At 41.7% G+C, this 12,556-nt stretch overlaps 1 protein-coding gene across 5 annotated transcripts in view; it reads right to left on the reverse strand.

The window, feature by feature from the left end:
* The window catches only part of st3gal4 (ST3 beta-galactoside alpha-2,3-sialyltransferase 4), a 41,501-nt gene that overhangs the window by 8,968 nt on the left and 19,977 nt on the right, over positions 1-12,556 (reverse strand). For 3 of the 5 annotated variants that reach the window (XM_034604319.1, XM_034604320.1, XM_034604321.1), the window contains 4 exons: positions 11,635-11,824; positions 11,047-11,184; positions 2,895-3,047; positions 1,798-2,810 (listed from right to left, as the gene is read on the reverse strand). In XM_034604319.1, the coding sequence (XP_034460210.1) occupies positions 2,718-2,810; positions 2,895-3,047; positions 11,047-11,184; positions 11,635-11,824 (574 nt within the window). In that variant the 3' untranslated portion in view covers positions 1,798-2,717. Of the gene's footprint in view, positions 1-287; positions 300-1,797; positions 2,811-2,894; positions 3,048-11,046; positions 11,185-11,634; positions 11,825-12,556 lie in introns of those variants that run through there. The other 2 variants (XM_034604323.1, XM_034604322.1) reach the window with 2 other exon arrangements.

Raw genomic sequence — 12,556 nt, forward strand, 5'->3', positions numbered from 1 at the left:
ACCGCAGGAGATTGTCCGGGTCAGATGCATTTACAACAACAGGGAAAACGTTCAGGCGAGGGGTGGTGCCTGAGTCGAGCGTGCAGGAGGCAGGACATGACGTATAAATTCCGCTGCAGAAATCGTGTGTTTTTCTCTACAGCACATTGTCGGCTGTTAGCGCCAAAACCTCTCGAATCTCATCGTTTTTCCAAGTTGACATCTTCATCGGAGCTTCTGTATTGCACCTCTTTTTCATCCTGAGCTATTTCTATTCTTTTTAGGTTCTTTTTTTGCATCCCTTGCATATCAGAAATGTGATCAACATCTCGCGCTCGCTGTGAATTTTCCAAACATTTTCCTTCTCTATTCTCACATGGGCTCACTCTGCCATTTTATTACATTTTACCAGGGGGCTGGCAGGAGAAGTTCCAGAAAATGTCCAAAACACCTCACATGGACATTTGCATTTCCACATACAGCCTTTCAGAGAATTTTAGGAAAATGTCTGGAGTTTGGTGCATCTGTGAAAGCAGCTTGATTAGAATCATGTGCACATACTGTACGTGTCTAATCGTCTGAATGTGAATGACTTATTTAAGCTTGTGGGCTTCTCTTTAAACATGTCTGAAAGCATGAGGAGGTCTTGAATAAGGATGGTTTCACACTTACAGACAATATCCCCCTCCACACGTAATGAATGGCTCTCAGAGCTGAGATGATGAGCTCTAAGTGGGCTGAAAAGGATGTTGTGTTTGCTGTCAGCCTGGCTCTCTGTGGCGAAATCAGTTAGCGCCAACAACTGACAACTCCAGTGAACTGAACAAGAGGGCAGGCGTTGTGGTCTCTGCTGCAAAGAGGATAGCTCTCCGTATCAGCCACACGCAGGCAAAACACACAGATTTAGACAGAACGACCATGCAGCTGAGCAAATGTACCTCAGCAAAAGTAGTAGACGGCATTAAAAACCTCCCTTTATGAGTACTGCTACTATAATGGCACAGTGCATCTTACATAAAGTACAAAAGTATCTTTTCTTGTAGTCTGACCTTGAGCAGAATGTCTACCTCCCTATTCAACAGACACCACACTGCACTGAAGTGTGCATCCCTTGATGTGTTACGTGGACACACTCACATCCACAATACCAGGAATGTGCTACAATAAGGAACAGATGAAGTGGGAGTTGTTGCTGTTGTTGTATTACACCTTTTACTGTGATAAATATGATTGCAAGCACAACAAATGTCGACTGTCACTCTGATCTCGGCTGATGATGATGGTGCGCCCTCACATGAGTAAGCCTGAGTTTTAAATGCCAAGGGCACAACTCCATTCACGTCACCACTAATAACAAAGAGTCGTGTGTGCACAAGCTAGAAACCATCATTAACATCTGTCGCTAAGTGGCAAGTGTATGTTAGTCAGTCTCATTATAAGCATTGTGAAATGTTCTGGACCTCCAGATGTTCCTTGTATTTCCTCGCACATGTGCTGGTGCTCGTTTTGCTGTTACCATCACCCCAGGCACTTTGAGATGGGCTGCTGCATGACTGCACCATGTGCAGTGCAGTAACGCACCGACTGCACAGCATCAATGCAACAGAGGCTCTCTGCCATCTAGTGGTGGACAGTGTTATTGCCATACAAATAACAGCTCAATGCAGGTTCACTCAGGTCAACTCATTAAAGTGCAGTGATTCCCATACAGCAGATCCATGAGCGCGTTCAATAATTCACATGAACATAAATATGTTGACAGACATAATATGGGTTGGGCCATACTAGATGGACTGCAAATAATGACATTCACATGGATTTTTCTATTAATTAAAATTTATTTCATTCTTTACAATAAAAAAATCCAGTTATTTGCATCTGGAAATTTCTTAATAAATAAAACAAAGGAATTTTAATAATTGTAAAAAATACAAATTGTATTTCCAGTCAGAGAAAGTCACATGAATTACATCCACGTAATTGTGTGAATCAGGTTTGAGCAGGTCAACTAAAATGTACATTGAAAAAGTTCACGACAAGAATAACCCCTTAGATTCAAACACACCAGTTTTTTGCTTTTTGTTTTTCATCAGTAAAATAGACTTTGAGCTCAGGAAAAAGAAAAAGTCTCAGGTGATAAAATTAAATATGAAACTAAAACCACTGTATAAAAATCATCATCTCGTTTTACAGCTCACTGATGTGCAAGATACAGGAAACCACCACCCAGCCCACACCTACTCCCATCTGAGATGTAGATCTGAAATACTCAAAGCTCAATTTCTACGCTGCGACATTTATAAAAATCTTGAAAACAGCTGTTCCATGAGATCATGTGGCCCTAAAAACATGAAAAGCACTGGAATTATCCAACATCCAATGTAATCAGACATTGCTGTGTGACGTTTAGTGGTGGAAGAAGCACTCAGATACTTCACATAGCAGTGGACCACAAACTCCTGTGCTCTGCGACGTACAAGTACTACTTTTGGGGAAGGCGTCTGGTGTCACATGAGGATGTCACAAAAAGGTCTAGAATCGTATCTATAGTGTCAGACACTTACAACAATAACAATCGGAATCTGTCAATGGCAAAAAAACGAGCACTTTTAGTGGATTTACCTTGAGGTGGACAAACCATTTTGTTACACTGCAGCAGCTTTAATGCACCAGTGTCCCTCTGCACAAGGCACATCAGGATCCCAGATGCCACATAAAATTACTTGTTTTTGATTAAATCAAACTGTGTGTGGGTGCAGGTATAAAACAGCTCCTGAATCCTCCAGTCGTTTTAAGGCGTCAGCTTCGTAATTGAGGTCGTGGTAAGAATTCTGCAGTGTAGAGAAAGAGGAGCGTCACAAGTGAAAGAACTGAAGGCATGTTTCACTTCCAAAGATTGTAGACGAGATACCCACCTTCATAGACCTCATGGTGTCGTATCCGTAGTAGTGGATGGGCTGACTTTGGCTATTTGTGTTAGGGTATCCAAACCCAGCAATGTGGACCACATCACAGTAGTTGAGGGCGACAAACACGGCGAGGATGCCCGTGGTCGGATGCACCGGGTTCTGTAACACACAAAACTCAATGACAGCTCACTGCGCACAATCTGTGTCACCAGAACAACCTGTTAAAGCCTCTATGTGCACGATTTGAAAATCCCACTGTAATGGTGGCATCAAAACAAGACGCTGGGGGACTAATAACAGAATCACAAAGACTGGAAATTAATCCAAACTAACTGGATATGTTGTCATATTTCTACAAAGAAATTAAAAATGGAATAACATTAGAATCATGTTTAAAAATCCAGTAAAGTTTAAAGTAAGAAAAAACAAGTTGAATTAAGCCACTCTTTTAACGTGTTTGCTACTAAGCATATTGTGGTGTTAAATAAAAGCGGTGGTGAAATGAACATTATACTTAACATGAAATTGTGAGGCTTATAAAAGAGGTTATGAAATTAGCATTTCCTGCTTCCCTCCAGATTTGTCTTAAATCTGCACCTCTACATGTGTGGCCATTTCATTCCAGTGTCTGGGATATAACGGAAAGTTTGTTTGACACACACCTACACAGAGTAAATTCAGAGAAACTGATAATCTTGCAGTGGTATATGTGATGTAATGTAAAAAGAATTGTGCATTCTGCTGTGTAGTGGCAGCTAGAATTGCGGTATTATAGCCTTTTCAACTAGCCTTTCATTTCACCACTAGATGGTAGCAGAGTGCAACAGAGACTTGCTGAACTTCCTCAACACAACGTCCTCCAAGTTCACTTCTGTCTCTGCTCATTGGTAAATTGTGTTGTTTTTTTACAGTTCCTGTAAATCTACTTCTTCTTTCCACTCAGCTATCTGCCTAATAAAAGCTGAGTGATGTGAAAAATCGAATTTCATGTGAGCTGTTGAACAGAACAGAACTGCAGCCTCATCTCACTGCCCAACATGGGTGTGTGACAGCAGCTTCATCACTACCTGAGTGCACACTCTGCTGAAGGAAATCACTCGGGATGCCAGTAATAATGTCAGACCAGTTTCGCACTCAAAATCGTTGGTCAAAACACTCGAGACGACGGTTCACCTTCAGCTGAAATATGTCTCCTGAAAAATGTAAGAGCACAGAAGTAAAGTGCTCAATGAAAGTGGAAGTTAATGCATGAGAACAGACTCTGGATGCCAGTAAAACATGATCTAATGTCCGTTTGGCCTTGAGGGTTTAAGGTGTCGGCCGTGAGCCACAACATCCCGAGTTCAAATCCATTTATAGAAACTCGATCCACCTTCCTTCCCCTTCGTTTCCTGTCATCCCACTACTGACGATTATCCACTTACAGCATTAAAAAGCAACAGAAACTGGAATTCTTCAATACATTTTTAGGCCTTTCTGTAATTTATCAGACATAATTGTTTCCAGAGGCTACAGTCACCAAACCAAAGAAATTGTGTGCACGTGTTGGCCGCCTGTAAGCGACTGAATCGGTTTCAAGGCACCTTTTTTCAAATTCATTCAGAGCCCAGGCCCTGAAAGGGTGCGTCCTGAACAGTGATACAATCAGCTGAGTGATTCCTTCTTTCCAGAAATAAAGTCCACAGTGACGCTGCATCTGTTGGATATTAAATGTATCCATCCTTTATCAGTGGAGAATGCCTGCTGATGAATCTCTAAAACTGAAAATAATCAATTTCTTCACATACTTCAGGTATAAGCAGTATTATAGGATTCAGAAGAAGCGTGGAGCTACAAATACGTTGGATTGATGTTGAGAGAACTGTACATCTGGATTGTGACCTTTTCTCTCCTTATTCTGGATTAAACTTTTTATATTCTAAAAAAAAAAGTGATGATTTATGGATGTGTGAGGCGAATTCAGCTGTGGAGAATAAATATGCCGCAGTCTAAGAACGGGGTGGAATATTTATCGTGACGTCCAACGAGGGGGTGTGTTTGTTAGTCCGTCTCTTTGTAAGCAGGAGTACACAAAAAGTACTGAACCTATCAGCATCACATCTTGGTGCGGATCCTGGAAGTATGTATCACTTTCATCAAGAGTATGAGTGAGAAAATAAGATATTAACACATTTTGTTTGTGTGTTATGGCCACAGAGATCATATGGAGATCAGAAAGTAGGTCACGGGTTCCCCCAGCTCATCGGGAGCGATGGGATGCAGCTGGGATGCTGGGAGGGTTCATAAGGAGGTTTGGTTTCATCATGCATTTGGTTGTTTGCTGTCAGAGGGTCAACACTTTCAGTTGGTTTGTGTTGCTGGTTTGCTTATTGTAAGAGTTTGTCATCTCTGTGACTCCCACTATCTTTTGGTTTAGGTCCAATTCTTCTGTTATTCTATCCTTTTGTTAGATTAGTGGGTGACGGTGGGGAACTATATTCCCACCGTCACCTTTTAGAACCCGAGGACCCATTTAGTTATTTTTCTTGCGGTGCTTAGTGTTTTGTTAATGTCCCCAACAGCGGCCTCTGTGGACCAGGTTTTGTTTTTCTTGGGGGGGGAACGTAACACTTGATTTAAACAATATATATATATTTAGGATTGTTGGATTTTGACAGAGGTATGCTGTCTACTGAGTGTCATAATCATAGACCGTAGATAAAGCTGGACGACATGACCTCTACCCACCTGGTGGCTGGCTGCAGTCTGCAGTTTGTCATAAATCCTGCCTCATCCAAGTTAAGGGATGGGACATGGACCAAACTAAAAAGTCAAAATAAGTAATTTTTTTTTGAAAGATGGTTTCTGTCATTTCTGCTCACATTATGTTTTAATCAGTAGTTTGATGCTATAAAAACGGAGTGAAACAGTGAGACCGCTGTGAATGTCTCGCGATTGGTCGAGCATATGTATCAAAGGACCTTTCTACCGTGGCTCGATCCGCTGATCACTACTGGGCAGATTCTGGCTTCAAATGTGCAAGATGGCAGCGTTCATGTTTCATTGATTTTTTGACTTCATAAATGGATAGTGGGAGAAAGTGGAGACCATCTTGATATACAGTCTATGGACATTCAAGTTGGTTCGTAGAAATAGTTTGATCAACAAGTCACAATGAGAGCTCTAGAGACGTAAAAGGAGAAAGACATAAAACTAGAGTTCACCATGATGGCACTTAGGTTTCCAGATCTCATAGCATCCAGGTGGACTAGTGCTCCAAAGACAAAAAAGCCAAATGAACTCCCCTGGTTGGATTCCAGCGAGGGACCTTTGTTGCATCTCTTTTGCACATTTTCTTTCTGCCTCTATTTCAAAAGGCTTGTTTTCTTTTTGAAGAGAAAATGACAGCGTCCTGAGTAGTTCTACATAAAACTAACTTTTGCCCTAAAAGAGCTTGTCATGTGTGATCAGCCTTTCTGGAAAACAAAAACAAAAATAATTTAAGGGACGTTATCAGACCCTCATCTTTTTGCTTGTTTTGGGAAAGTAACAAGAAACGGCACTGTGCATGTGAGGATTAATGGGCTGAGACATGTTGGTTGTGTCGTCCCTGGCGGGCTCGTGCACTGTGTGCACTGACCCCGGGGGTGCCTCACGTTCCACATATGACTGTCAATGATTATCCATGTTCACAGAGGCAAGAGAATCACTTCTACATGACCTGGAGATAGAAGAGCCGTTCTCTCTCCGTCCCGCTGTTCACTTTCAGCAACTTCGTATCTCTCTCCTCTGCAGCTCTTCATGTTATCATCACGTTTCCTCTACTCCTGCCCAGAGAACATTTCTACTTTCCACTTTTATCACTTGTGCATGCGCCAGTGTTTACAAGAACTTACTTCTCATATTCCTCCAGCTAAAGTGCTTACGGTTCGCCTAAACAATCGACTGTTAACAAAACTAAAGGTCCTTTGTCAATTTAATACAGATTCAGATAAAAGAAATTCATTTGTAATAATATTGTTTTTGAGCATGATTGCCTGTATTGATTGGACAGGGGTGGGGTTGCCCCCATTCTCATTCTTTTGCTATCAATCATATTTATTTCGCCTTAATTTGTTAATTTTCACCATCGTCTAGTTTTGCTTTTTTGATTCTGCTTTGTATTTTTCCAAAATTCAACATATTTTGATTTGAGCAGAGATTACTAAGGTGTCACGCCGGTTTGAAAAGGGCTATGAATTAAATTTTCAAAGTGAAATGAAAATGATTGCCCCTTTGTGTCATTGTAGGAGTCATCAAACTGAACTTGTGTTGCATATCAGAATGTTTTATTGTTGGCGCACAAGGTGGGAATAGGTCTAATAATCATAATATTATATGAGTCAATTATTTTAATGACTTTAAACATTTGTTCTTAAAACAGCATTATTATGTTGCAGCTCTTCTCCTTCACATGTGTTTGTTAATTAAACTGCTGCTGTCGGTTATCTCTCTGTTTAGCTTGACTGCATGCTCCAGTTATCTTGGAGTTTTGATCTGGCTGATCTGAGGTCCCCCTCAGTTCAACTCCTTTTTTTTTGTTGTTTTGAAAATGAATTCCTGCACATCAGGTTATCTTGTGCTTATGAGTGCATGGGTGTGAACTGTTCTTAGGGTGACGTGCACCTATTTGTATCTGCCTTGCTTAGTGCTGCTTTTGTACAGTTGCCAAAATAACCTCCACTTCAATGTTCAGGCAAACTACAACTATTAGGCCAAACTTGGAAGACCTGCATCAAAGTACAGTGTCTTCAAAGCTGCTTTCAGACATGAACCGAATTCAGGACATTTTCCTTTAAATTCTTTAGCTGTATATGTGAGAATGCAAATGTCCAACTGAAATAAAAAAAGAAAAGGAATACAAATATATAATAATACTTGGTAGACACTAACGAAAATGTCCACTTAGAAAGACATCGAGTCTGAGGGATTTCGAAGATGAGGGCGGACTCCTGTTAAGTCTGGACATGTCTGATAAGAGATGCATGAAAGACGGCGCTGTAGTGATACAGATCACTTTAATTTGCTCTTGCACTGAGCACGACTGTCTTTTTTACTGTAACTCAGAAACTGATGGGCTACCCGCGTCGGGACCCAGCTGACATTCTGTGTGTATTAACCCCATGTGGTCACCAGCGCACGGGTGAACATGTGAGCTTTGAACCAGCCTAGTTTGGACGCAGGCCCTAGGAGCCTTGGTGAGAGAGGGGCGAGGGCCGGCTGCGTGCTGTCACCGCTGCGAGCCAGACAAGAATGTGTTTGGTGAGACAAGTGTGAACATAAGAGCATTACATCTGTGTGTGTGTGTGTGTGTGCGTGCGTGCGTGTGTACGCGTGAGACTGCTATGTGGGTGCAAACAAAGACGGAAGGAAAGGGAAAGGTTGTTCCTTGTCGATCTGGCAGGGCCTTTAGCTAAAGGAGGGTGTGGTGTGTGCAGAGCCGCTACAGTCGGGACCTCAGCTGGTTTTCAGTGGACTGCTGCAGTGCCCGATCTAAACCTTTAAAAGTGACCTGCGGTAATTGAGCTGCAGTGATTAAAGAGCTGCTGAAGGACTCAGACCACAGAACCTGGAAGCTGCACCCCCACTGCTGCACAAAGAGCTGTTCACCTGTTTATTCCAGTTAAGTGAGGCTCGACTCACACAGACCTGGAGGAGCAGTTGTCCTGAGTGTGCCCGTTGCCCAAATATGATTAATATTGAACGTATGATGTATCCAAATCACATTAAATTCGACACTGCACTTCTTAGGTCCGTTAACGATACACGTGCAAAATGCCAAAAAGATGACATGTTCTCAAGATATGCAGACAGACTAACAGAGCTTTCTGGAATATGAGGAATACCTAAGGACATGAAAGAGGAAAGAGCTAGGGCTTAATTAAAGAAGGGGGGGGGGGGTCGTCATCTCCCTAATAATCAAAACCAGCCTGTACGACCCCCTAATAACCATACGTCACACTGAATTAAAAATATCAGCTATTATACACCATGATAAAGTGGTTGGTTTTCTCAATTCAATTTAAATCGCCGCACAAAGACAGAATAACTTTTTTCACCTCAATTTTATGTAGCTACTTTGGCTCCTATAAAGAGTATTATCAGGCAAGTATGCTGTATAAATAGTGACCATGTCTAAAGAATATTGGGTGATTATTCATCGGTAAGAAATAATTATATAGGAATTATTTGACCTCAACCTCCTAAATGTTCAACCCAGAGTGACAAAGAAGAGGACTGATGATGAGATGGGTTCAATAAGGTAAATCTAGGTTTTCTAATGTGTTCAACATGTTAATTCAGTTGTTTAAAAAAGAAAATAAATATTTGCAGCCCTGACTGCAGCTTCAGATGTTTTAACACTTATTAAACAAGCAGAATTTGACTGCCTGTTGCTCCATCTTTCATCTCCTCCTGCCCACTTTGCTCTTCCCCTGACCCCTTCCTTTCATACAGCCTGTGCAGATGGTGCAGAGCTCCAGTGGGGTGAGCCCGCTGGTCGCCTGTAGGATCACCGCCTTCCCACTGCTCGCTCCTCTAACGCACCAGCCAGTTGTTTGTACTGCGGTCCAAAAAGGGTAAAACACCTCCTCCTCCCCGTGACTCTTTGACAAAAAGGGCTCAAGAGAAGGGGGAACAAGCAGAACCAAAAACAAAACTTGGGCTCAGGATCACGTCAGAGACGATCCCCACCAAACACACAACAAGCCCCACTTGGCAGATGGGACGCAATGAGCCAATAAAAACCCCATTCTACATGAGTAATGGCCCAAGTCAAAATCCCAGGGCGTTTCAAAATCCTAACGCCTCAGCCAAAGAGGGAGTGAGTTTCGGTCCAATTTGTGTAACAAAAACACATCAATAGTACACTGCAAAGAAAAAAAAAGAATGCGTCATGTTTTCTCATTGCACAATCGCTGCTCCATCATTAAGTTCTGTGTGCGGATGTTTCTTCTTGTGCTTTGTTGTGTTTGGATTTAAGTTTCTTGTCTTTACTTCCATTTTCATTTATTTAAGTCACAAAATGTACACAATGAAAACCAACACACACATCTCACACAAATACAAGTTGTTAGGCCTTGAAATTTTAAAATTAACAGTCATGCAATATTTGAAATTGTCATGGTAACTTCAGTCTTTGTAACTTAGAACCTGTAATTCCAAAGCGAAAGTTTTAAATTAATTAATTCCGTTAGCGTGTGTTCTTTAGTTAAAGAATGTAAATAATATTGTAGTTATCCTAAACATTTATATTTTATAGTCATAAATAAACTATGCACGTGATACACAGGACAGCATTGACTTGCCGGAAACCATCCTAATGCACTGCAAAATATGTCACGTGACATTTTTTCTTATTTTCACAGTTCTTCAATCAAATTGTGTGCTGGTTAACGTTTAATCTTGTCCGCTTGTGGTTTGTTGTTTTTTTAATATTTTTCTTGTCTTTGCTCTACTTTTTGTACTTAACTGAGTCGTCTACTTGATGAAGATGAACCGAGACAAAATCTGGACACTGTCCTGATCAGCTCTGCCTAGAGGGAACACTGGGAACTGTCCTTATTCTAAAAACAGAGCATCGGGTTGAAATTTATACAATATTTTGGCTGCCCTTCAAAGCCAATTATTTCACTGGGGATTCACTGTGCAGCCTGGAAGACACAAGGAGCTTATCTTGTAATGAGATGCCAGAATACCAAGCAAAAGCTAATCTTCATCGTGTTTCGCAGTAATTGGACCCACAAATTCGCTGTTGACCCGGATGCATTTCAAGAAAACTGCCTCTTTCAGTAAACTGTTTATCACAGCACTCAAGACATATCACTCAGGGAGCTGTGGCTAATCAGTGGACGCTCCGTCCCACCTTGTTAACATTCATGTGGGAAGCAACGAGGAGCGAAAGGAAAAAAGAGTGAGAAAGGGAACAAACAAGAGAGAGGGTTCTGGTGGGAAAACTGCAGACGTGGATGACAGAAATGGTCAAAGTAAATGAGCTGCAACAGAGACAGAAGCATCACCACCTCAGTTTTAGATCATATGTTCTGGACTGATGAAGTTAGAGATTTGATTGAAAGAAATAAAATCTAAACTTCTGCAGGGGCATGATTCTCATAACGGTGACATGGAGGCAATCTCTCACCTGCTTAGTCTTGGGGTGCAGGGGGAACTGAATCAGTCTCTCTGCAGTCTGGTGCAGAAAGTCGGGGTCCAGCACTCTGATTTTACTGATGTCGCCCAACCAGATTTGGGGAGGGGGCCTCCAAAACCCTTTCCTGACCTGGGAATGTTCACATTAACAATAGAGCAAAAACAAGAGGCAGGATGTTATGTCACATAAAAGGAACAAAAGGACAGAGCGAGAGGAAAATATCCCTATTCTGGGTCAGTCCTCTGACTTCGTTTAGACAAACAGAGATGCAATTAAACCTATGACTCCCTAATGTCTCAAGGCAACTGAATTGATGTGCAAATTAGCGGGTAATGACCCTGCAACTATTAGCAGCAGGAGCCTGGAGGCGCCTGGAGCAACAGAGTTTGCAGTGGAAACTACATTTAACTCTAAAGGACACAGCATCGCTGAAGTCGAACCTTTCAAGTATTTGTTCCTGATATGGATGGCTGGCAAGGTTTAGGAGAGGACTGTGGTTATGTGAGGGAGAGACAGTGAAACAAGTATGTGCGTGTGTCTGTGTGAGAGAGAGAGTGCATTCTCACACATATCCTGTACCCTCTTCTCATTATAGAGGATTTCTTTGAGCCATCGCAGGTCTTGCTGTTTGAAAGGCACCAGGACCATGAGTGTGCCGGGCTCGTTGTGCAGTCCAGGGTTATCGGAGGCTGACTCGGGATAGAAGAACCTCATGGTGGTCTTGTTCCCCACGTCCTCCTCATATCCTCTCACCGGGCCATCATTCAACCTGAGGCAGGGACATGACACTACATTCAGCGAGAAGCGTTTTCATGTTTGTTTTATGAAGTATTTCCATGTTTGAAATCATCCTGACCTTTGAAACAACCTCACAATTGGCTAATGGACCATGCTCACTTTGCACTTCCCACCTCTTGTGTAGGGATTCTGGAAACAGGACTCTAGCTAACCAACTTAATTACCAGTGTGAGCCTCCTTTAGCTTTACAAATTTATGTGCAATAATTTTTACATTATACTTATCCCTGGAGGGTTCACATCAAAACAGAAATCCAAACCCTTTGACATTTGTAACAACATAAAAATCCAGTCGTGGAACAGTATGTTTCCCATGCTAAGTTTTAATTGGATAGTTATGGAGGCACCAGCTAATCAACTCATGTTCAAACAAACACTCAAGCAAAGGCGTTAGCCAATCATCATCAAGTTAATGCAAAAGGGGGTGGATGTATCTGTTGAACCTGGTATGTCTCCGATTGTGAATTTCATTTCATAAGTACTTCTCTTAAGCTTTGCATTGATAGCTAGCATGTTACATTAGCATGAAAGCCAGCTTAGTGCTAACATCATCATAACTGTTAAAATCATGAAGGTTTTAGTGTGGTATTAGTGAAGTCTTGATTTGCCTTAGAACATGGAGAGTAAACCTTAGGAACATGCTTTATTTTTTCAGAAACACTGAAAGAAATGGTTGATGAAGACGATAGCTGGCTAGCATCGTC

This window comes from Hippoglossus hippoglossus, chromosome 13, assembly GCF_009819705.1.
Source record: "Hippoglossus hippoglossus isolate fHipHip1 chromosome 13, fHipHip1.pri, whole genome shotgun sequence".
NCBI classification, from domain to species: domain Eukaryota; kingdom Metazoa; phylum Chordata; class Actinopteri; order Pleuronectiformes; family Pleuronectidae; genus Hippoglossus; species Hippoglossus hippoglossus.